This window comes from Oncorhynchus tshawytscha, linkage group LG10 (assembly GCF_018296145.1).
Source record: "Oncorhynchus tshawytscha isolate Ot180627B linkage group LG10, Otsh_v2.0, whole genome shotgun sequence".
Lineage (NCBI taxonomy): Eukaryota > Metazoa > Chordata > Actinopteri > Salmoniformes > Salmonidae > Oncorhynchus > Oncorhynchus tshawytscha.
Window position 1 is genome coordinate 33,918,568 of NC_056438.1, and position 25,480 is coordinate 33,944,047.

Genomic DNA, 25,480 nt, shown 5'->3' on the forward strand with positions numbered 1-25,480 from the left:
TGTTTCACACACTCGCACACATGCGCAACACCTGCTCGCTCACTCACCTGCTGTCTCACTCACATACTCACACAAAGAATTTGCGCCAAAGTATTTTGTTGAATATTTTTCTTCCTTTTGTTTAGTCTGCTGTTGTTTAGTTAGATTATTGATTGTTTGTTAGTTTCTACAATTGTAAAGCTATGTATGTTTCATGTATAATTATTGTTATTATTAAAGTAGAGGAGTTAGTTCAGGCAAGCAACATTTCAACACATTCTTTTCACATATCCTGTGTAGAAGTTTATTTATAAACTGGGTGGTTCCAGCCCTGAATGCTGATTGTCTGAAAGCCTTGGTATATTAGACCGTATGACAAAACATTTATTTTTACTGCTCTAATTATATTGGTAACCAGTTTATAATAGCAATAAGTCACCTCGGGGGTTTGTGGTATATGTCCAATATTCCACGACTAAGGGCTGTATCCAGGCACTCCACATTGCATCATGCATAAGAACAGCCCTTAGCCGTGGTATATTGCCATATATGCCATATACCACACCTCCTCCGGCCTTTTGCTTAAATATACATGCTCACCTCTGCCAATTGGAAACTGTTGCCCACTTGTCTGTCCCATTTCCTTAATATGTTCTATTTCAAAGTGGCAATCAACACCCATGCCCCCACACTACAACCCTGCAACTCTCCTCCTGTTGCTGCCCAAATAGCTGTCTGATACAGTTGCCCCCCAGGAGACCAGCTACACCCTCATCCTCATGCAGGTTGAAGCCCCGCTATCCCCCACCACCCAGGAGACCAGCTACACCCCCATCCTCAACCAGGCTGAACCCCGATATCCCCCACCACCCAGGAGACCACACCCCCATCCTCAACCAGGTTGAACCCCAATATCCCCCACCACCCAGGAGACCAGCTCCACCCGGATCCCCAACCAGGTTAAACCCCAAATAACCCCCACCGCACAGGAGACCAGCTACACCCAAACCAAAGAAGACGGGGAGAAAGTCCTGTCACCCTCAAAAAACCCTCAAACTTGCTGAGCATGACACCGTCAACCCCATCCAATCCCAGCCTACCCCGACCAAGGAAGAGGAAATATGACTACATGCAAAAGGGTAAATTAGTATCATAAATGTTCATAAATGTTAATGTTAGAGCATTTTGGATTTATTCATAAATGTTAATGATGTCAATTTAAATTATGTTTTTAATAAATGTATAAAACAATTTGTGATTGATGGTCCCCTACTTTTCAAGAGGCAGGCATACAGTACACTCTTAGAAAGAAGGGTGCCAAAAGTGTTCTTTAGCTGTCCCCAAAGGAGAACCCTTTTTGGTTCTAGGTAGAAATCTATTGGGTTTTACATGGAACCAAAAGGGTTCTACCTGGAACCAAAAAGGGTTCTCCTATGGTGACAGCCAAATAACCATTTTTAAGAGTGTAGTATAAGGCTAAGCATAGATGGAAAATGAATAATGCAAAAGATTGTCCCGTTAACTTTATTCATGTTCTGGTGGGTGGTAATTAAATAAATAAATGCATTTATTGTTTGAGTGTCCAGTGCATCCGGGGCAACCGATTTTCAAGATTCTTGCCAATAGAACTTCAAAGGAGGTAAATCGGCAGAACATTGAAATTCCTGTGACTGTATTTACAGGCTAATCCTAGTGCAACACCAATTGTAGTTAACTTGCAGTGCATAGACCTTGTAGTTAGTGGCAATATGTAACTTTCTGGGTGGCCCGACCAAATTCACATAGAAATGTTAGTTACAGATCATCATTTTACTTGAAAGCAAGTCTAAGAAGCAGTAGATCTGTTCTACAGTTTGCGTTATTTCTATGCTTCCTGTACTTAAGTTTTGTTACTTTGGTTTTGTACAACAGCTTCAAACAGCTGATATTAGCTACCATGACATTGTGGAGCCATTTCTGCATAGTGCAGCTTTAAAACAAAACAGACATTTCTATTTGTTTCATAATAAAGGGTCAGGAGCAGAAAGTGAGGTGGAAGCCATGCTCTGGATGGTATGTTACTTCAACTAATCTAGCATGAATTGAGGATGTACTGTACAACCAACACCATATGTATTTAGACAGTGATGCTAAAATGTACACTTTGACTCTAAACTAGAGCATTTTGGATTTGAGATCAAATGTTTCATATGAGGCGATTGTACAAGTCACCTTTTCACAATTTAGAAAGGAAATCACTATGTATATAGTCCCCCCAATTTGAGGAAGCCATAAGTATTTGGACAAATTCACTTAATGTGTATTAAAGTTATAGTACATGAAACCTTGTATTTAAAATACAAAATTCTGGAGTATAGATCCAAATTTCACATTTTAGCTTCACCCTCCAAATACATATGATTTTGGCTGTACCTTGGTATTGGATGTTACGGTGCCTTGCAAAAGTAGTCAGACCCCTTGGAAACGCCTTTGACAGTGATTACAGCTGTGCGTCTTCTTGGGTAAGTATTTTTAGAGCTTAACACACCAGGATTGTGCAAAATTAGGCCATTATTATTTTATAATTCTTCAAGCTCTGTCAATATGTTGGGGATTATGTCTAGACAACCATTTCAAAGTCTTGCAATAGATTTCCAATCAGATTTAAGTCCAAACTTGAACTTGGAAACTCAGGAACATTCACTGTCTTCTTGGTAAGCAACTCCAGTGTATATTTGTCATTGTGTTGTAGGTTATTATCCTGCTGAAAGGTTGTTTCCTCTCCCAATGTCTGGTGGAAAACAGGCTTTGCATTTAGGCCAAAAAGTATATTCCTTTGCAGTTTTTTTCAGTACTAACTCAAGTGCCTTATTGCATACAAGATGCATGATTAGATGTTTTTTCTCTTCTGTATAGTTGTAGTCTTCCTTTCACTGTAATTAAAGTCACTATTGTGGCGTTACTACAATGATGTTGATCCATCCTCAGTTTTTCTACCATGACAGCTTCTAACTGTAAAATCACCAATGGCATCATGGTAACACCCCTGAGCAGTTGCATTCATGTCCTGCAGCTCAGTTCAGAAGGATGACTATCTTTGTGTCTGGGTGATTTAATACATAATCCACACCATAATTATTAACTTGATCATGCTTAAAGAGATATGCAATGTCTGATTTGTTATTGTTACCCATCTACCAATCACTGCCCTTCTTTATGAGGCTTTCAAAAAACTCCCTGGTCCTTGCTGCTTGAAATTCAATACCTGACTGAGGGACCTTACAGATTTTCTATGTATGGAGTACAGTGGTATGGGTAGTTATTCAAAAATAATGTTAACCCCTATTGAGTCCATATAACATTATGTGATTTGTTAAGCCAAATTTAACTTGTGAACTAATTTAGGCATGCCTTTATAAAAAAATCTAAATGTTCTTCCACTTTGACATTAGAGTACACCATTTTGATTTGCTTGGTGACAAAAAAAGATAAATTAAATCAATTTCAATCCAATGTTGTAACACAAAATGTGGCGAAATCCAAGGGTTATGAAGACTTCTGCAAGGTACTTTATGTAGTTGAAATATTATTTGAGAGGAGAAGGCAGCACTAGGTTTAACCAAAAATCATAAAACCCTTTGAAAGTAATAGGTGCAACCCTTGCTCACGATTACATATTGAATTATTTATTTTCTATTTCTGCTTAAAAACATGACATTCCTCATGTTTTCTTTCTTGTCTTACAGTGGCAAGAAATGGGACGATGACTGGATCAAGGCCGAGGACCGCATTTCTCCAGTTTAACCTACTTTATGCACAAATGTATTCCTTACTCTCCCTTCACATGTATCACTGTCAATCATAAATGGTTGGCCAAATTCACCATGGTTTACAATTGAAACATTCATGGAGCATCAGCATGCCAACCATTTGATCTCAATCAGTTTCATGAGGATATGCATTTAGATATTCTTTATATAAAGTGAGCTACAAAAGTATTGCAACAGTGACACATTTTTTTGTTGTTTTGGATCTGTACTCCAGAACTTTGTATTTGAAATTATACAATGACTATGAGGTAAAAGTGCAGACTATCAGCTTTAATTTGAGTGTATTTTCATCCATATCTAGAAAAACCAGTACGTTTTGTACATAGCTCCGCCAGGGGACCAAAAGTATTGTGATAAATTCACTTATGTGTATTAAAGTAGTCAGAAGTTTGAGTATTTTTGTATTTTATGTTCGCATTGATTCATTTTACTATGTTATTAAATATATATGTTTAATTTCAGGCTATATGAATCAGACAGTAGTAGGTCAGATGGTTGAAAATCAGATTCAGATTAGATTTGAAACGCCAATGTTTACAGTAGGCAAAAATCATCTTGTGGTCTTCGTTTTTGTTGTTAGTGACACACTCCAGTCTCCACTTCCGTGATTCTGAACTCGCCACGGCAAACCCTGCATTTCTGCCGCACTAGCTAACAGTAGCTGTCCGTGGTCCTGAAATAAAATGCCAGCGCACTATTAGAAAAGGCGCACAGGTTAACATATACGTGTTTTTATTTTACGAGGGCCTTTTCCAATATAGTGAAGCTACAACATTCTGGTTGGAACAAATTAATGCAAATCTGAGACTTAAAGGTCACTTGTTTCCTTCTGTCTTTCTACTGGAAGAATGTTAGTTCAATGGATAAAGATACTGGATTATTTCTTTCCAAATGCCACCCTATTCCCTTGAAAGTGCACTACTTTTGACCAGAGGCCTAGGCACATAGTACAATGTTGATATATTAGTTATGAGCAGTGGATTGGGCTGATCAACTTTAGTACTTAGTGAATGTCTCAGTAATGAGAAAAGAATCATCAAAAGTGATGAGAATGTAGCATTTTGGCCGACTTACCTTGACAATTCATATCCATGTTTACTATAGGCCTATAGGCTAGGCACAGCTAGGCTATATATTATAATACATAGGACTGCGTGTATATCTACATAGCTTACATATATATGGATTATATATACAGTATATATAATGCTATTAAATATATTACTTTACCTGCATTTTTTATGTTGGATATAGGCCTACCTCTGAGTCATATTGGCATGCAGCATGTTTAGCGCATAGAGGCAGAACGTCTATCTGCTTGGTCTCTAGGCTAGTTGTCAGTGGAAAATATTTAGTGAAAGTGAATGCCAAATCATTCCACAACTGCTTTTTTTGAATATGCAATGAGAATTAATTTTCATCATTGTTGCTTATCAGGAATATGATGTGCCGAGGACCATGGCAATAGAGGTGTGGTTATAAGGCCATGTGGGTCATGGGTATAGGGGTTGAAAGGCCACATAGAGACTGTTGAGTGTCTATTTTTGAACTTCTAGAAGCGTCAACATCGATGTAACAGTTTATATAAGCATTTCTATACATACTTGTTTTCTGCCATGAACCTTTATACACCTCTATTTTTCCTTAGGATGGCAGATAAAGCACATATGCAAAACAAATGGAATCACTTTTCACCCAGTGCAAACTGCAACCACCCAAACAAACACCTTCAGTCTGTCATAGATTACTCGTCATCAGAGGATGCTGTCATAGATGTCATCTAGGTCCTCTACCAGGAGGTCATCTATGAAGTTATTTTCTAGGAGGGAGGTGTCTTGGCCCATAGTTTTGCTGTATATCAGTTTGACACAGTCCTGGTGTCTTCTGAGGCTGCGGTTTCTCCTCTGAAGCATGGAGAAGAGACCTCTGCTCCCAGCTTCCGCCTGATTCAATTGCCAGCCGAACACCAACAATCGTAATGTGTAGGGTAAATACAATTAAGTATTCCTTAAATACAATAGCAATTACAGGGTGCCAACATCAATTGTACATATTAATGAAAGTTCCCCTACTTTTCCTGCTTAGGTCAACTGTCACGTCTGAAGCAAAGCACATTCTCCGATTCCCTCTTTAGGCTTTCCCAGTGCTGCTTGACTCCCTTTAGGATAGTTAACTCCTCCTCTTTCAGCAGTCTCAGGAGCATCACCCAGTCAAAGGCTATTGTCTTTGAGTAGGTCAGCTGTAAATTCATAAGAATGCAATGTGGATTTGTAACTTTAATGGCAGTGCTGTCTGTGTTTGAGCAACTGAACAAACACAGATAGCAAAACAGAAACATTGTTTGTGTGTCACAATAACTTACTACTTACTTTGTCCATGCAGCTCCCAAGGCCATGCATGAAGGTCTGCGGAAAGGATCTCAGATGCAGATGGTATTGCTGAATCTGGTACAGGGGTGTTGTACTCCTATGGCAGCTGTCAATTTGGCTTTTTCTTCCAATAGCTTTCTGTGCAGAAGGTGTCTTTTCTTGCATCTACCTGTTATCAAAAAAAAGGAGAATGGAATTATTTGTTACATTGCTTGGCTTTGAAATGAAAGAGAAGTGAAGTGAGTGCAATTCAATATTCATGAAATGTAACAAACCTGTCTGACGGTAGAGGTTCTGTTTCCTTTGTTTGATGCTAAGAAACAGAACTTCAATTCTGTAGTACCTGAGGACCATCCATGTTCTCATTTGTTTCCTCTGAAACAATAAATCTATAAATGAACAACGTATCTCCAATGGTGAGTAGTTGCACTCACTTCTTGGAGGAACATAGGGCCTGTGAAGGTTTCGGTAACAAATTATTTGTTATGTGGGGGGTGAGTGAGCCCCAACCTGGAGGACCAGGGAATGTTTTGTCTGCCTCCTACCCTTCCACCTGTCCGGCTTGATTGCACCTGCCGGTTGAATACACCCTCCAAGGGTTAGCTCTCAGGGTCATTGGAGTACGCAGGCCTCTCCACTACGTCAAGGTGACAGCCCAGGAGAGTTACATTTAGGTTGTTTTTTGTTGTTGTATTCATTTACCTGTATTAGCCCATTGCTGAACTTCCATTGTCCAGTTGTACAGAGTCTCATCACCTACACCCAAATCACTCTTAAAGTTTGAGAGTCTGGGTCTCCTCCTGGATTTTTGCTGTTGTCTGAGAATTATGACAAAAACAAAACAGAATAATTATTTTTTTTTAAATGAATTAGATGCATAGATATACAGTGCCTTGCAAAAGTATTCGGCCCCCTTGAACTTTGCGACCGTTTGCCACATTTCAGGTTTCAAACATAAAGATATAAAACTGTATTTTTTTGTGAAGAATCAACAAGTGGGACACAATCATGAAGTGGAACGACATTTATTGGATATTTCAAACTTTTTTAACAAATCAAAAACTGAAAAATTGGGCGTGCAAAATTGTTCAGCCCCTTTACTTTCAGTGCAGCAAACTCTCTCCAGAAGTTCAGTGAGGATCTCTGAATGATCCAATGTTGACCTAAATGACTAATGATGATAAATACAATCCACCTGTGTGTAATCAAGTCTCCGTATAAATGCACCTGCACTGTGATAGTCTCAGAGGTCCGTTAAAAGCATCATGAAGAACAAGGAACACACCAGGCAGGTCCGAGATACTGTTGTGAAGAAGGTTAAAGCCGGATTTGGATACAAAAAGATTTCCCAAGCTTTAAACATCCCAAGGAGCACTGTGCAAGTGATAATATTGAAATGGAAGGAGTATCAGACCACTGCAAATCTACCAAGACCTGGCCATCCCTCTAAACTTTCAGCTCATACAAGGAGAAGACTGATCAGAGATGCAGCCAAGAGGCCCATGATCACTCTGGATGAACTGCAGAGATCTACAGCTGAGGTGGGAGACTCTGTCCATAGGACAACAATCAGTCGTATATTGCACAAATCTGGCCTTTATGGAAGAGTGGCAAGAAGAAAGCCATTTCTTAAAGATATCCATAAAAAGTGTCATTTAAAGTTTGCCACAAGCCACCTGGGAGACACACCAAACATGTGGAAGAAGGTGCTCTGGTCAGATGAAACCAAAATGTAACTTTTTGGCAACAATGCAAAACATCATGTTTGGCGTAAAAGCAACACAGCTCATCACCCTGAACACACCATCCCCACTGTCAAACATGGTGATGGCAGCATCATGGTTTGGGCCTGCTTTTCTTCAGCAGGGACAGGGAAGATGGTTAAAATTGATGGGAAGATGGATGGAGCCAAATACAGGACCATTCTGGAAGAAAACCTGATGGAGTCTGCAAAAGACCTGAGACTGGGACGGAGATTTGTCTTCCAACAAGACAATGATCCAAAACATAAAGCAAAATCTACAATGGAATGGTTCAAAAATAAACATATCCAGGTGTTAGAATGGCCAAGTCAAAGTCCAGACCTGAATCCAATCGAGAATCTGTGGAAAGAACTGAAAACTGCTGTTCACAAATGCTCTCCATCCAACCTCACTGAGCTCGAGCTGTTTTGCAAGGAGGAATGGGGAAAAAATTCAGTCTCTCGATGTGCAAAACTGATAGAGACATACCCCAAGCGACTTACAGCTGTAATCGCAGCAAAAGGTGGTGAAACAAAGTATTAACTTAAGGGGGCTGAATAATTTTGCACACCCAATTTTTCAAGTTTTTGATTTGTTAAAAAAGTTTGAAATATCCAATAAATGTCGTTCCACTTCATGATTGTGTCCCACTTGTTGTTGATTCTTCACAAAAAATACAGTTTTATATCTTTATGTTTGAAGCCTGAAATGTGGCAAAAGGTCGCAAAGTTCAAGGGGGCCTAATACTTCTAAAATAAATGTATTCATCCACACAATACACCTTAAAGTATCTTCTGGACAATACTCTGCAGGTTGTTTTTCTTCCTTCTGTTCCACCCCACGGCCTGGATGGTTAGCATGTCTGTTCTTGCTAGAAAAGCCAAATAGAATAGCTGAATAGAACAACCTTAAACAAATTGTTTACCTCCTTTGGACATTTGCTTGGAACAGATTGAAGCTGTTCTCTTGTTCCACTACCTCCCCCAGAGTTGTGCAAGCTCCTTCCTGATTCCGTCCTCACTACTTCATCTTAATTTACATTATTGACTTCCTATTGCAATTATGTGAATAACAAACATCTAAATGGAAAGCCTTGTAAAGGACTGAAGCTGGAAAATCTCTTTGAACAGTTTAATAAAGAAAAACTTAACTCGCATTTCAAACAATGTGCCTTTGCATGCTTGACGGAAAGAAGTGGTTTCATGTCTAGAAGAGTGGCGAGCTCTAGACAATGAAGGGCAACTTTGGACAGGATGGCCAAAATTTGCAGATCACATCCGTACACATGAATTGTATGTTCCTGCTGCCAGACAATTCCTTCTGCAAGAACAGCAAATATCTCTCCACGCATCATGTTGATGCTCCTTAGAAGTATTCCGTGGCGGCAGACGGCAACTTCCGAGTCCCTCTTCATCAATTTTGTTGTCATCCTTGACGACTCTTTAGCTGCTGTCCACTGGGATGCTCAACATAGCCCTTTTCCATAACCCTCGACAAGGAAGTAGAAGAGTATAAATATCTTTTTTTTTTTTTGGCGGGGGGTGTTAACAGGACAATGGTTAGGTTTTTAAAATCTAGCTGAGGGCGCTGACCTACCCCCTGTGTTCGCTAAAATGGAGATCAGGAGTTGGAGATTGACTGTAAAAAACAAGCACTTGCAAAATGTGTTGCATTTCTGAACAAAGGGAGTGGTGTAACGACCCTGGACTTGTAGAGAGGATTATCATCTCTCCAAAATGATATGTTTTATTGGAATAGTGTATAATGAGTCTGCCTTTGAGTCAGATGGCCCGAGGCCAGTCCTATTTCTCAGATTAGAGGATACATAGGAATCGTACATGTTTAGTCTTTCATAGACATAGTTCAAAGTCAGACACATCCTCATCCTTGCAGAAAAATACGCCAAAGAATCCTTTCTCATCAGTCCTTAAAAGGATACGTGAAATACATTAAATATATGACATATGAAATAGCAATCAACCTCAGTAACTGATTGTGGGACATTTGACAATGTTGATAATTCATTTCATTACAAACTCAAAACATTTAAGCAAAAAATTAACTCAACTGCATTTGAAAATGTTCACACTGGACAAAGATTAGGCAAACCTTGTTTGGATTGTTAAAATGATATAAGAGTACGGTGTTATTTGATAAATTATGAATAGTTTTACATACCCTTTTTTGAATCGATACAGCTTCTTGTTCCCGTCCACTGACACTGCAAGCATGCCGGGGGAACAGGCTGGGCAGTCAAAGTACTGTATATCACAGACCTGATCAATTTCAGAGCGGCAGTACATCCACTCAAAGAAGCTTTTTTGAAAAGTGTCCCCAAAGGTCATTCCGTTCTGGTAAGGGAAAAATACATATAGAAAATATGAAATAACTTACAACAATAGTATAAACAAAACATACTATAATTCACTATGGCTGACTGGATTTGAGTTAAAGCAGGGACAGTACATAGTGTTGACAGCAAAGCAGGTGAAAGCCAATGCAAAGTAGGATGAGTACTTATGTTGTAAAGAGCAGGAAATATTGGATGCAAGAGGGGCACAGATAAGGTGCATGGCAGGACAGTGGTGCAGGAGGCTAACACATACTGTAGCAAGAGACATGCAGTTTTAACCTAGTTGTAGTACAGGAAATACATTTTGTTACAACGCTTTGTGTAACATAACTTTAACATATTGTTAACCTGATGTCATACATTGTTAAAGCTGAGTATAATTTATTGTTACCCTGCCAAAGAAGTCAGTTCGCTGCTCCAAAATCCGCATAAACGCCAGACGGGACATTCCTGGGGCTGACACTTTCAGCTCCTCAAAAGAGCTGAACAGATCTACCTGGTATATGGTGTCACAGTTGACAGTGGCAGGCCAGCGCCCATTCTTTATCAGATCTGCCAAGTTTGCTGTCCAGGTGCTAAGACAGGTTGTGCAGGTCAGCACAGGCACTGTGACATTGTAACGACCTTGAGGGAAAAATGTAGTCTGAATTAATGTTGTTTTACATTGCATTGCTAAATCACTGTTTGGTTCTTGTAGATATTGCACATGCCATTTATTCCTAAAAGGTTTATATGTTTCCCAAGGCCAACATGGATGGTGCTTGTCAGGCAACCACATATCACCTCTGGTACGTCCAATGGTAAGAAACAATCTAGGGACAATATTTATATACAACAATAAACAAGAATACATTTCAACTTTGATATAATACATTCAGCCGCAAAAATAAAATAAAACACACCCTGTTCATGAAGTGCATATTTGCCATCACTGTGGAGCAATATGGCTGTAGTCGGAGGAAGGGGCGTGTATAATCCCTCGATCATGGACTGTCTGATGTGCAGGGGGAACTTTGCATGTTTAGAGGCATCGCAGTCTTCGCAGTAAAGCTGTTTCGGCAGACAGTCTCTACATCGCAGAATAGCCCTTTTCACATTGCATGACTGACAGATCTTTTAAGAAGCATGCTCTGTAGCCAGCAGAGAATATAAAATCTCAGGCCTGGACTCCCTCCACCTATCCTGTGAGAGTTCCTTCCTCACACTCCAACTGTGTCATGCACCAGGCACAGCAGGATTTGCACACTCAGGGTCTTCTAAATCAGCTAGGAGGATGTTAATCTCTTGACGAAGTATTGCTTTTTTGAAAACACAAAATGGGAAAGGATTAAATGAAGAATATGATATAATTAATCTATTAAAACACACATAGTAGGTGAGTAGGTGACAGCAAATATATCTCTGCACAATCTATGGTGTGACAAGCCAAAAATCCCAGCTTTGATTCCACAGTAAATTCAATTACAGGGCAGACCAAAATATTGACTAAAGTTTAAATTGGAATATCAAACAATAGAACTTGATCCTATCGTTGAATAGAAATTCTGAATGTTCTTAAAACAGCAAAAACACACTGAGTGTACAAAACATTCTCTTTCCCTGACAAACTGACCAGGTGAAAGCTATGATCCCTTATTGATGTCACCTGTTAAATCCACTTCAGTGTAGATAAAGGGAAGGAGACAGATTAAAGGAGGATGTTTAAGCCTTGAGACAATTGAGACATGGATTGTGTATGTGTGCCATTCAGAGGTTGACTGGGCAAGACAAAATATTTACGTGCCTTTGAAGGGGGTATGGTAGTAGGTACCAGGTGCAACGGTTTGTGTCAAGAACTGCAACGCTGCTGGGTTTTTCATGATCAACATTTTCCTTTGTATATCAAGAATGGTCCACAACCCAAAGGACATCCAGACAAATTGACACAACTGTGGGAAGCATTTGAGTCAACATGGGCCAGCATCCCTGTGGAATGCTTTCAACACCTTCTGGAGTCCATACCGTGACGAATTGAAGCTGTTCTGAGGGCAAAAGGGAGTGCAACTCAATATTAGGAATATTTTGTAGACTCAGTGCATTTTGACTACAGAGTAAACTCTCCTCAAAGGCAAATGCTTCCAGCTTTCACAATTACAGACAGTGGTTGCAAAAGGAACATAAACATTCCAATAGTGGATTTGAATGAATTCAACTAAGACTAATTCCATAATGTGGAATGGCAGATTGCTTCATATTAAAGGAAATGTGCAGGAAAAATCTCTGCCAGGATGTTGTTACACTCCCCTACAGAAGTATTTGGACAGTGACGCTAAAATGTTGAATTTGTCTCAAAACTCCAGCATTTTGAATTGCATTGTCGAGAAGCTACCTGCAAGTAATCATTTCGTTGGATGGTGTTACCATCAGTATCCTGAACATACGACTAATAAAACTAAGTGCTTTCATTTCAAAACGATAAATCAGAAAAGTCTGAAAATACCCTGAAACAAAAGGTGGCATTCTGTACTGTACCCTCATATCAAACATTTGATCTCAAATCTGAAATTCTGGAGACTAGAACCACATTTAAAAATGTTGCATCACTGTCAAAATAAAGATGCAGTATAATTCAGTAACACCAAGATGACCCCAATTTTGAAAGTAAAACAATTTAAACATACCTATTTCTTCAATGTTTAAAACTGGAGTGGATTCCAATCCACTGGTCCTTGTCTCTAAAATAAGATATGCAAAAAGGGATTAGACTTAAAGGGGAATTCAGAAGTTGCTAAAGCCATTTTTGGACTTATATTAATGATATATACCCATTGATTCTAGAAGATTATAACTTGTTAATGCCTCATGAGTTTAATTCCAACTGTCGTAACCCAAACTATAAGCTTGTTTTAGTCAATGTTTGCAAACACAGTAAATGTTTAAAAAAACACTGTATAGCCTTAAAACATGGTTAAAACTATTATTTTAATAACATTGATGGTAAGTTATTGCATCCATAGCTCTGTCTATAAATTGAAAGTGGTTACATTTGGCCAACCCCATCACTCAGCTTTTAACCAAAACAGGGGAGGGGAGTGTGCTTTGTTATTGTTTCAACTACCGATTACAGCTTTAATAAAAATACAATAAATTAATTACAAGGCCACTGAATAACAAGGAATTGTATAGATTAATCTTCCTCCTCAGTGACTGGCACAAAATGTTGCACTAGTCTGGCTCTTGACATACTGGCCCTTGGAGCTGAAAAAAATTGTAATAAAAAGGATTTTAATTCAAAAGATTTTCTGGAGTTCTGACACTCCTTCCATTAAATATGTATTTTCATCAGAAACAGACAACAGTTAGAGACAGGGAAAGGTGGGATCAGACCTGCATGTAATGTATTAGGTGCTTTGGGTAGATGGTACTAGACCGGCCTATGGCACGGCAACAAACGTTTGATGTGCTATGATACAGTATGTTTGAAAGGAAAAGGTCAGATCAGGGACCAATAAAATGAAACACCTAGACGGGATGAAACTTACCAAGAGAAGTGGATGTAGTTGCCTTCCTGTTTTGAGGAACAATCTGTCCTCTCTCATCCCTTTGTCTCCATCTGAACCTAATCCCTGGAGGCTTGTTGGTCTTTTTCTTCTTATTTTCCTAAAAAGTGCATTTCAATTATCATGGCTGGCCCACTAATAAAAGCTTGTGCACATATGGAGCACAAGCAATAATTCTATTTTCACATAAGGTGAAGTGATTTGTCAGCTGAGGAAAGGCACCTGCAGTAGACCCACGTTCTGGCTCACTCACACAGCTAACATGTATAGAAGTTCACAAGGATGTTAACAAATGCACCCTTGTGCCTCATACTCAATGGGCAATATCATTGATGCCCGTGTTCAGGTCATATCACGGAGTCTACGTTTAAATTCACATTTGTGCCATGTGGGGTCTTCTTTGACAAACAAAAGGCAATGATAAATCATAACGCTGTGGTGCTGGGGTTGTGTTGAGAATATTTGTGCACGCCTGGGAGCTATGGGGGTTACATTACCGGTAATGTACGACTTGTTACATTACCCGCTCTGGGTTGAGCTCCTCAGCCAGCCTTTTTGCCTCGTTAATGGCCTCGTCCAGTTGGGCTTGTGGGTCCTTCTCTTGGTTGAGCTCCTCAGCAAGGCGTTCTGCCTTTTTAATAGCCTCATCCAGTTGGTCTTGGGGGTCCTCAGAGGCCATACCATCTCAAAAGAAACATAGAGACAACTTCCAATCCTAACACATTCCTTCACATAGTAACCTCTCATCTGAGAAAAGCTGCATGTCAGTGTTTTAATATGTCCTGCACGTAACTAAAGGTCTTCATCCTCCTCCACACGCAGACTGACTGATCTACAAATCAATTTGCATAACAAATACATATCTATTAATACTTGCAGATCAGTCAGTTTGTCACCATTTACCAACAACGCATTATTAGTCTGTCACTTTCTTTTTTATGTTGTTCTATGACATGTGTGCAACTCCAGTCCTTAAAGGCTACAGTGTCTACAGGTTTCGATCAACTTAGATCATTGACTAGTTAAGACAGACAATCAGGCGAGAGGAGGTCCTAACAGGATTTCATCAACTCCTTTACATCCCTCCTAGGGTCCCTCTCTCCTTCTTCCAAGGAGAAGTCACAAGATGAATACAGATTGAGTGGCAATGTATATTTCTTTGAAGATGCAAAGAGGAAAAGGGGAAATATATAGCCTAATGTATAGGTGGCAAAAATAATAAGTGAGAATGATATCCAAAAACATCCACACATTCTGTTGTGTATGCAACTTTCTTTATTCACCTTAGTTACCTAGCGTTCCTCACTGGTTTACACGTTTTTTAAACAAAACACTTTAACAAACACAAAACAAATGTGTACGCATGCTGTATTTCTGACAACAAGGGACGAACTGGCGACCTACCTGTTATCTGTCCGGGGTCTAGGCATCTGGCGTGGGCGAAAAATCTATAAACAACAAATGTCACATGACCGGATGATGTAACCATTCTTGTTCTTCTTGTAACTTTCCGGTAGGCTAGAATCTTTCCGGTGTTTTGCTGCTCGCCACAGGTCGACGCAGGTATTGCACTTGATTTAACGTTCACATAACCGTAGGTGCAGCCAAGTTGAAATACGAAAGATGTCTAGTGTTATATAAATAATCTAATATAAAGCGTTACTAGCAGACCAAAGCTCTTGGTAAACCGGATGCCCTCAGACAACTCTATTTCGCACTGTCGGTAATTTGAACAGAAGAAAGTTTCCAGTGAAAAAGTGCTTACACGCAGAGCCATGTATTTACACTCAGCCAGCTCATAGTACAATTCCACCCTAGTCTTATTACGGGTTAACGTTTTGGTATTGTAGCGATCCGAAAACTGTGTGTTATGTGTTAGGCTAGTAGGTGGTTGTGTTGTACTTACCAGTACCCAGTGTTCGCGGGGTCCGACATGCCAATCAACCTGCTATCTGCAGTTTGATCATGGGAATGCCTGGAATGTTCTGATGCCGGGCATCCTGGCGGAGTGGCGTGGAGGGGGGTTGGGCAAGGGGATGGAGCATCGGAAGTTAAGACTAGGTTTAGCCTTTGTTCTCTCTCTTACGTCTGGCCTTCACAAGAGAAGGGCACGGTTGCCTTGTGGGGTATCTTTCGTTTATTTGGCGTGGGCTACGGCCAAACAGTAGCCTGTGTAAAGTTGGGTTAATAAACCGTCAATTCGTAAACTCAACCCTCTGTCTGGACAATTGTTCCGTTATGATTTAGTCAGGTCATTACAATATTTTTGGTTGGCCAACAAAATGTAAGATGACAATGACTGCATACGTTTCCCAAAATGTTCGACGATTTATTTTTGTATTTTTTTGTATTGATGGACAATGTTAAGGCTGCTATTGTATTTTCAGTACATTCTGGTCAATAGATGGTTTACACGTTTGTTTTTTGTAAGAAATACATTGAACTACAACCGAATAAAACACCATTAGCCATCATGCATTGCTTACATTCATTCTTTACTGAAAAGTCTGTTCAGAAAAATCGAAAACAGTACATATAGGCACACAATCAATGTTTTAATAGGGATTAAATAAATAAAAATATATATTCATAACGTTAAATAAATAAATAAATAATGAAATACAGGCTATGCGGCTATGGTTGTTGCAAAGGCTTGTGTGTCACCTACTGGTTAAATTCGTGTATTTTCAAACGAATTGAACCACACAAAAATGCACAAAAACGCACGAAATCTTCTGAAATACAATTTGTACATATATGCGCAAATTGAATGTGAGGTTGGGTTGGAATGTAAACTATTTTGTAATGTGCCAAGTGGGTGCAGATGAGAAGAATATCGTATGCCAGATTAGGGGAAATGCTGCAACTGTGGAGGTGAACATGCGTCTGAATTCTTGGAGTGGCTAAGGAGTGTCCAGCGTGTCTCCTACATGGAGACGGTGGGAGGATTGGAAGAAATTAGTTGCGGGGAAGAAGCAATTGTAGTAGAGCCACCACGACCAGTAAAGGTTTCTCATCAACCGAGGGATAATGAAATGCTACATGTTAAAAAGGTGGATTTAGTATTATTTATTGCAATAGTCATAAACTGTACAGCACAAGCTGAGAACTCTGGAATCATTGGAATCATTGTGAATACCACTTAACGTTTTCTGGGTCTTTGTGATTTCACAGCCGAGGCCGTAAAATAAATGCTGTTGGTGAATGTACCCCCATCATAGGACCCTGAGCCTGTGTAGGGATGCATTTTGGAGTGGACTGTGATTGAAGAAGTGTGATGGATTTTCTTAGTTGACGTGTTTTATATTGTATGTCGTTGTTTTCCCCATTCCCAAAATGTTTTTTTTTGTTATTCCATACCCAGTCTAGCTGGTGTGGTAATGCACTATCAACATTGGATGCAAACTTCATCAAAGAAGAAGTGTAATCATACCTATAAAACGTAGTGGTCAAACAGGGAAATGGTTCCAATTGTTTTTCCACCATTCATTTTTCCCATAGGTTATTTTAGAAACACTTAAAATAAAGGCTGTTTCATGTAGGCTTTTGATAACCATGTAAATATCTCTAGGACAATGTGACTTGTATCAATATATTTGCCTGTATTTACCCCCCAAAAAAAAAATGAAATGCTAATTAGCTGATAATGTGAACTACAATTGCCATGAAAATCTGGATGAGACTGCCAAACCGAGGCAAATGGATTAACTTTCTAAAATCAATATAGTCGGCTCTAGTTACTCTCCGATTCAAAATGTCAAATTAGTATCACGGTAGACATGCAAAACTACAAATCCCTGTACGTCATCTCTAGCTGACATCTTTGCTAACAGGTATCGGGTCAATTTAAAACTTGCACATGACAGTTCACAGAATTGTTCATTTTATTGATTTATTTTAACCAATTTATTAATCACTACATTTATGTAAAATTATATAGTTCATCCAGAGAGGTTCAAAAGGTTGAAAACAACATAGCAAATCCAACACATCACAGAGTGAAACCCTCTACATTTTCAAGAATTGTGGCAGCATCATGTTATAGGAATGTTTGTCACTGGCAGGGACTGGGGAGTTTTGTCAAGACCAAAATAAGTATGAAATTGGCAACCCCCAGGAAAAACTTATTGTAAACCTAACTAAATATTTTGAAGCTCTAACACTGGGATACTTTTATTTTTCAGTGGGACAATTACATGCATTTTAAGACTAAAAACACACATAAAAGGCTTCCCAAGGGGTGTTGAGAGGTCCAGTCTCGATGCTGACATAAATCTGTTTGAAAAATCAGAGCTAAGACTTGATCTTTGCTGTCCATCAATGATCCCCAACAAAAATTGATTGAGCTTGAGCATATTTGGCAAAAACAATTGATATACACTATAATGCAAAAGTATGTGAACACCCCTTCAAATTAGTGGATTCGGCTGATTCAGCCACGCCCGTTGCCGACGTGTATAAAATTGAGCACACAGCCATGCAATCTCCATAGACAAACATTAGCAGCCTTACTGAAGAGCTCAGTGACTTTCAACGTGGCACCATCCTAGGACAACACCTTTCTCAACAAGTCAGTTCATCAAATGTCTGCCTTGCTAGAGCTGCCCCGGTCAGTGCTGTATTGGGAAGTGGAAATGTCTAGGAGCAACAACGACTCAGCCGTGAGGTGGTAGACCACACACGCTCACAGAACAAGCCCACCGAGCGCTGAAGCGTGTAGCTCGTAAAAATCGTCTGTCCTCGGTTGCAATACTCACTACTGAGTGTGGCTGACATTACTACCTCTGGAAGCAACGTCAGCACAAAAACTGTTCGTCGGGAGCTTCATGAAATGGGTTTCCATGGCTGAGCAGATGCACACAAACCTAAGATCACCATGCGCAATGCCAAGCATCAGCTGGTGTGATGTAAAGTTCGCCGCCATTAGACTCTAGAGCAGTGTAAAGGCGTTCTCTGGAATGATGATTCACGCTTCACCATCTGGAAGTCCGATGGACAAATCTTGGTCTAAAGTTTGGTGGAGGAGGAATAATGGTCTGGGCCTTTTTCTCATGATTCGGGCTGGTCCCCTTAGTTCCTAGGGAAATACAATTGCATTCTAGATGATTCTGTGCTTCCAACTTTGTGGCAACAGTTTGGGGAAGGCCCTTTCCGGGTCATAATGACAATGCCCCCGTACACAAGCACGGTCCATACATACATTGTTTGTCGAGATCGGTATGGAAGAACAGCCTCCAGCCCTGACCTCAACCCCATCGAACACCTTTGGGATGTATTGGAATGCCATCTGCGAGCCAGGCCTAATCGCCCAACATCAGTGCCCGACCTCACTATTGCTCGTGGCTGAATGGAAGCAAGTCCACGCAGCAATGTTTGTCACGAATCCCACCGAAGATGGTGCCTCTTCCTGTTTGGGCGGCGCTCGGCGATCGTCGTCTCCAACCTACTATCTGCCACCGATCCCCTTTTCTGTTTCATTTAGTGTTGTCTGATTAGTTGCACCTGTTTCTTGTTTAGGTTTTGGGCTATTTAAACCCTTTTGTACGGCTTGTTTTCTGTTATTTGATGTGTGTGATTTCTGTGGATGTTATTTTTTCCCAAACCGTTTCGTCCTGTCGTTTTGGACTGGGTCTTTTAGCGCCCGTGTGTGTGGCGTTGACCGACACTGTTGCTTTGGGAATAAACTATCCACGTATCTACTACCCTGCTCTCTGCGCCTGACTCCTCCACCCACTACTTCTAGAAGTAGATGACAATGTTCCTATGTCTAGTGGGAAGCCTTCCCAGAAGAGTGGGGCAAAGGGGAGAACTCCGTAATAATGCCCATGATTTTGGAATGAGACGTTCGACGAGCAGGTGTCCACATAATTTTGGTCATGTAGTTTTTTGCTCCAAGAGTTGTACAAAGTTGGTGAAATCTTATTCAACATGATACACAGCTGGTAATTGCTGCCAAAGGTGCTTCAAAAACGTATTATGTCTACAGTGTGAAGACACACAATCAAGATGCAATCAATATTTATTTCTATTAATTCTAGAAAATCTCCAGAAATGTCAATTTTCCACCCACTTTGAAAATGTGGAGTAGGTTGTGTTGTAGATTAGTAGGAAATAAATATATTTAAATCTTAACAGAAATTCAAATTGTAAGGCGGCAAACTGTGACAACTGTGAAAAGGGTGTGAAGACTTTCACTAATCACTGTATGTTTGATTTTGCGAAGAGTAATGCAATTGGATTATAAAGCAAATATGACAGGGAATCGAAACTTTAATGTCCTGAGGTGCGTTCAATTCCATTCACCTTTTGCTAGATTGAGTGACCGTTTGTACTAAATGACACGTTTATCCAAAATAGTGAGCACCGTTCTTCAAACAGCCTTTGAGGAACGTTTGCTCCCGTTTGGTGGGTGTGGCGAGGTCTGGCTGATCAATATTACTGTGACCATTTAAAAAAAGTTTTACTGGTCGTTCAGTACAGTACTGTTTTTCTTGAATTCAACATTGAACACCATTCTGTCGTATTGAACACAACAAATGCCAAATGTAATGTTTCAAACTTATTTTCATTTCCATTCTGTTTTCATGTAACCGATGTGAAATGGCTAGCTAGTTAGCGGTGGTGCGCACTAATAGCGTTTCAATCGGTAACGTCACTGGCTTTGAGGCCTTGAAGTAGTTGTTCCCCTTGCTCTGCAAGAGCTGTGGCTTTTGTGGAGCGATGGGTAACGATGCTTTGAGGGTGTCAGTTGTCGATGTGTGCAGAGGGTCCCTGGTTCGAGCGAGGGGACAGACTAAAGTTATACTGTTACATTGATGCTGTTGAACCGGATCACTGGTTGCTGCGGAAAAGGAGGAGGTTAAAAGGGGGGTGAGTGTAACCGATGTGAAATGGCTAGCTAGTTAGCGGTGGTGCGTGCTAATAGCATTTCAATTGGTGACATCACTCACTCTGAGGCCTTGAAGTAGTTGTTCCCCTTGCTCTGCAAGAGCAGTGGCTTTTGTGGCGCGATGGGTAACGATGCTTCGTGGGTGACTATTGTCTGTGTGCAGAGGGTCCCTGGTTTGAGCCCAGGTAGGGACGAGAAGAGGGACGGAAGCTATACTGTTACACTCAGATATGTCACACTGCAGTAGAGACTGGAGTAGAAGTCATTCATGTTGAGAGAGTACCAAAGGTTTCCAAAGAGAGAAGTAAGACATACATTTGTGATGGATACAGATGCACCAAAGGGAGCTTTATTATGAATGTGAAATATTTGCAGTGCTTTTCGGACCTTTTGAAACCAGAAAGGCAGTGTTGTTAACAATTCTCCATTTATTTTGCTTTTAGCACACTCGATGGCAGTCTTACTCCATTATACATGGTAATTTCCTTGGGCTACATAGTTGCTCAATCTCAAAAAAAAAACTCATCCTTCCTTCCTCCCTTTTTGAATGATTCACTGATCTGTTTGTTATTGGATTGGTGAAATCCAAGCTTCCAACCTATTGCTGTCACTTACCAAACCTTGTCAGCATAGTGATTATTTAGTGTGAGGGCAAGGTTGCAATACAGTATTGCTAGACTAAGGTCTAGCCCTTATTCGACTAAATTCTCAGTATAGGCACATTGTCCACGCAGGTTTTGTAGCCAAGCCAGCAGTATTTACATTAAACGCATTGTTTGCAGATATGTAAGGTGAAATCTCCACACCTACACTGTATCTACACCCTTCATATAGGCAAACATGGAAGGGTTAGAACCAAGGGGAAGGGATAGGGTCCGAAATGGAAGCTGGGTACAGGGAAAACAGGCATTATAGTACAAAAGATTAACAATTGGCCATTAGTGTTAGTGGACTGAAAGATAGATAGATTATTTGATATGTGTATTTTGTAGTTAGATGCGGCTGTCCAGTGTCTAGCTCTATAAGGCCAATACAAAGGGCTATCTATCTTCTGGTCCTTCGTCCATATATAGGAAATGTAATAATTTTAGTAACTGCAAACCATACAAAGCCAGTGATTTATGAATACAGTACCTGTTGATTATAATCACGTTAACCCTAGGAGCCTCTATAAACCACCCTTTCATCTACAAAAGGTAATGATCTGCCATGTTGTTGAACTTTGCCTACACTCCAATACAAAGAGAAAAATAAAAAACACACGAATGGTCGATAATTCTGAAAATTGGTCATGGCTCCATAATTCACACGACTCCATCTTGTCTATTTCAAATCTTCTCTCATTGATTGAGACAGGTGGGTGTCCTCCCCAAAATGCCGCATGCCATGATGACACTCGCCTGTCTCGATCAATGAGAAGATTTGATATTGACAAGATTGCGGTGTACACATTGTTGGATTACTTCATGGAGTAAAACATTTAATTCATTAAATAACAGAGCATTTTCTAAATTCAAACAAACCCCTTGCATGGAAGTTCAGAAAATATGCTTGTCATCCAAGTCGGGAATTGAGTAAGTATCGCCCAGTAAAGATTGGTCTCCATGCTACGCTTAACATTACCTACCTAATAACACCTATCAGGCAGCTGGAACAGTAATAATGGTCTGACTAGGCAATATTTTTAATAGCCAAATTACATGCAGATTCTGAACCAAACAGCTCCCCCTCAGGAGCAAATGTGACCTGTTTCATGAAGCTACCACTACTTCACAGGAGAGGCATTTGAACGTGTTATTTTACTTTTTTAATCAAAATGCGTTTTTTGTTAGAAGATCCTTCTGGAACATGTGAACTTTCATGTGCCTTAATAACGAACTTGTATGCCATCTGTAAATATGAATGCAATTGTTAAATTACGAGCCTAGTTGGTTTAGTCACAGAAAAAGTCAGGAACCTTTCCGCTAGCCATGATTGGCTGAGATAATGGACTGGACATGCCGAGAGATAAGTTCGGATTGGTCTGTCATGTAGCATGCCTCTATCTATAACATGCGCTGCTCAGAATGTGAAGATAATCCTTGCTATTGTAGCTTTTCTGAAAGATATAACGTTAGCCATGAAGAACTGCAGAAGTGTTGCTATTGCTCTCAACAACATTGATGCCCTGAATTTATCAGGCGCTATCGACAAAGATCAGTGTGAAGAAGTTGGACAACTTTCTGCACATGGTCAGTGTGAACCGGAGTGACTTGACACAATGGGCCAAACAAGCTGTAGCTACATACTGACAGAGCTGGAGAGGATCTGCAGAAAAGAATGGGAGAAACTCCCCAAATGCAGGTGTGCCAAGCTTGTACCGTCATCTCCAAGTAGACCCACGACTGTAATCATTGCCATAGGTACTTCAACAAGGTATTGAGTAAAGGGTCAGAATAGTTATTTAATTGTGATATCAGTTAGGTTTTTCTATACCTTTGCAAAAAATAATTAAAACCTGTTTTTGCTTTGTCATTATGGGGTATTGTGTAGAGATTAATGATGAAAAAAACAACAATTTAATCCATTTTAGAATAAGGTTGGAACGTAACAAAATGTGGAAAAAGTCTAGGGGTCTGAATAATTTCCGAATGCACTGTATGTATGGATCATAATGTATTTACTGTTTTATTCACATTTTCAAGTACTGGAGACAAATCACGTATTCAGATTCTTGCATAGATTGTGATGGACACATATGATGTGTGTAAAATACTTTTTTTGAAGGTTGTACTCATTATGATGAGCTAATACTAAGCTTTATCCGCCTATGTGTGGCACCATATTTGTTGAGTCATGTAAACTTTTGTCAGATCAAAGGTGTTGTAACAAGGGATAGTTCACTCAACTGACTCATGGTGCTTTGAAGACAACCGGTTGCCTCTACTCAGTCACTGGCATGTTGTTAGTAAAAATTGAAAGTGTAGTGATGCACTGAGATGCAGAGCTGTCTGCGGTTCTGAAACACATCAGTGCGCTGTTTAAGTGGCGCCTTTTCCTAGACCATGTTGCTATGTGAGGAGTGGCTTCCGCCTGGTGACTCTACCATAAAGGCCTGATTGGTGGAGTGCTGCAGAGATGGTTGTCCTTCTGGAAGGTTCTCCTATCTCCACAGAGGATCTCTGGAGCTCTGTCAGAGTGACCACCGGGTCCTTGGTCACCTCCCTGGCCAAGGCCCTTCTCTCCTGATTGCTCAGTTTGGCCAGGCGGCCAAACATCTCAAGGATGACCAGCGGAAACAGGATGCACATGAGCTCAATTTCGAGTCTCATAGGAAAAGTTCTGAATACTTACATGAATAAGGTATTTCAGTTTTTTATTATGTAATAATTTGCAAGAAATTCTAAAAACCTGTTTTCACTTTATTATTATGGGGTATTGTGAGTAGATTGATTAGGAATAACATTAATTTAATCAATTTTAGAATATGGCTATAAGGTAACAAAATGTGGAAAAATTCAAGGGGTCTGAAAACTTTTCGAATGCACTTTATATATGGATGATTTATAAAGCCAGGCATATTTAACAATTGATTATAGACCTAATTAAGTTAGGGTTTCCTCTCTCCTCACTTTTCTTAGACAAATAAGGCAAGGGCTCTTCTGTTGTCTTTTAACTCTGCTGCTGCCTCCGCCGCATTGTACTCAACACCAGTATTCTGGTTAACTTTGCTATTATGCACAAAGCAACATGGTCTAGGAAAAGGCGCCACTTAAACAGCGCACTGATGTGTTTCAGAACCGCAGACAGCGCTGCATCTCAGTGCATCACTACAGACCCTGGTTCGATTCCAGGCTGTATCTTTTAAAAATTTTTACTAACAACACGCCACTGACTGAGTAGAGGCAGAGTTTCTATGTATGCGGATGACTCAACACTATACATGTCAGCTACTACAGCGACTGAAATGACTGCAACACTCAACAAAGAGCTGCAGTTAGTTTCAGAGTGGGTGGCAAGGAATAAGTTAGCCCTAAATATTTCTAAAACTAAAAGCATTGTATTTGGAACAAAACACTCACTAAACCTGTGGTGGATGAATCAGAATGAGTTGGGTAACATAAGTAATTAAGATGTCATATCTGAATAATATTCTTATGTGGTATACTTTTTATTAGAATGTATTTCTAATAGACTCTAGTGTTGGCAGTTGCATTTCTTCCCTCAGCTGGGGCTCAGTCACTTGGGGCCCAGAGAGGAGAGAGGTCAGGCTTGTTTTTTACATGTCTCTGGTGCTATGCAGAATATCAGAAAGGGAAGAGGACAGGATGGAACATTGTCTTCATATGTGAATGTATCTGTTAAACCATGTGAAGGGATGTCGTGATTAAGGGGGAACCAATTACTTGTCTCCACAATGTCTGTGCGCAAGTCACTCCCTCCTTTGGCATTGGGGGAGGTGGATGGCAGTGCCTGGAACCATTGTATGTCCTCTCTGATGTTGCACTTATCCTGGGATAGTGTATGACCTAGAGGCTCACTCCCCTCAGTGAGCTTGTCCAGGAGTGGGGTCAAGAGGGGGTTTACTTGAGATGGGAGTATCTAGAGTTGACAATTAATTCATGCCATTGGATGAGATGGTGTTTTTGTGCTATGAAGTACCATGAACAGGATTAGAACCTCGTCTTAGCGACCAAACTGAATGATAATTTATAGCGAATGTTATCTGGCTAAGGGATACTCCTTTCTCAATTATAAAGTCCCTTTGTGAACATTCCTAATATCTGTGGTTCGTCATGTAGGTTGAGAGGGCTGGCACAC

The 25,480-nt window shown here is 40.1% G+C and overlaps 1 protein-coding gene across 9 annotated transcripts; it reads right to left on the bottom strand.

Annotated features, from left to right (window-relative positions):
• Positions 1–1,487: 1,487 nt before the first annotated feature.
• LOC112260117 lies at positions 1,488–15,978 on the bottom strand. Of its 9 annotated transcripts, none has more exons than XR_006084291.1 (11): positions 15,196–15,634; positions 14,315–14,475; positions 13,774–13,891; positions 12,913–12,966; positions 10,644–10,876; positions 10,078–10,250; positions 8,681–8,770; positions 6,860–6,975; positions 6,158–6,326; positions 5,861–6,027; positions 1,488–4,461 (listed from the first exon to the last, which is right to left on the bottom strand). XR_006084291.1 is itself a non-coding variant. In XM_042328509.1 (9 exons), the coding sequence occupies exons 1-9, from the start codon at positions 15,278–15,280 to the stop codon at positions 6,486–6,488; spliced, it is 1,077 nt and encodes a 358-aa protein (XP_042184443.1). In that variant the 5' UTR covers positions 15,281–15,639; the 3' UTR covers positions 6,202–6,485. The 9 variants fall into 9 exon arrangements, 1 of the variants encoding a protein (XP_042184443.1); XR_006084294.1 differs by lacking the exon at positions 1,488–4,461 and adding an exon at positions 15,698–15,977 and having other exon boundaries at positions 5,356–6,027; positions 15,196–15,239; XR_006084290.1 differs by lacking the exon at positions 1,488–4,461 and adding an exon at positions 5,356–5,731.
• Positions 15,979–25,480: the final 9,502 nt, after the last annotated feature.

Excerpts from the sequence above, each read along its gene's own strand:
- LOC112260117 (XM_042328509.1), bottom strand. The coding sequence starts at position 15,280 with ATGGTTACATCATCCGGTCATGTGACATTTGTTGTTTATAGATTTTTC. Across the intron at positions 14,476-15,195 it reads AGACCCCGGACAGATAACAG|ATGGTATGGCCTCTGAGGAC; the intron begins GTAGGTCGCCAG and ends GTTTCTTTTGAG. Across the intron at positions 12,967-13,773 it reads AACTACATCCACTTCTCTTG|AGACAAGGACCAGTGGATTG; the intron begins GTAAGTTTCATC and ends ATCTTATTTTAG.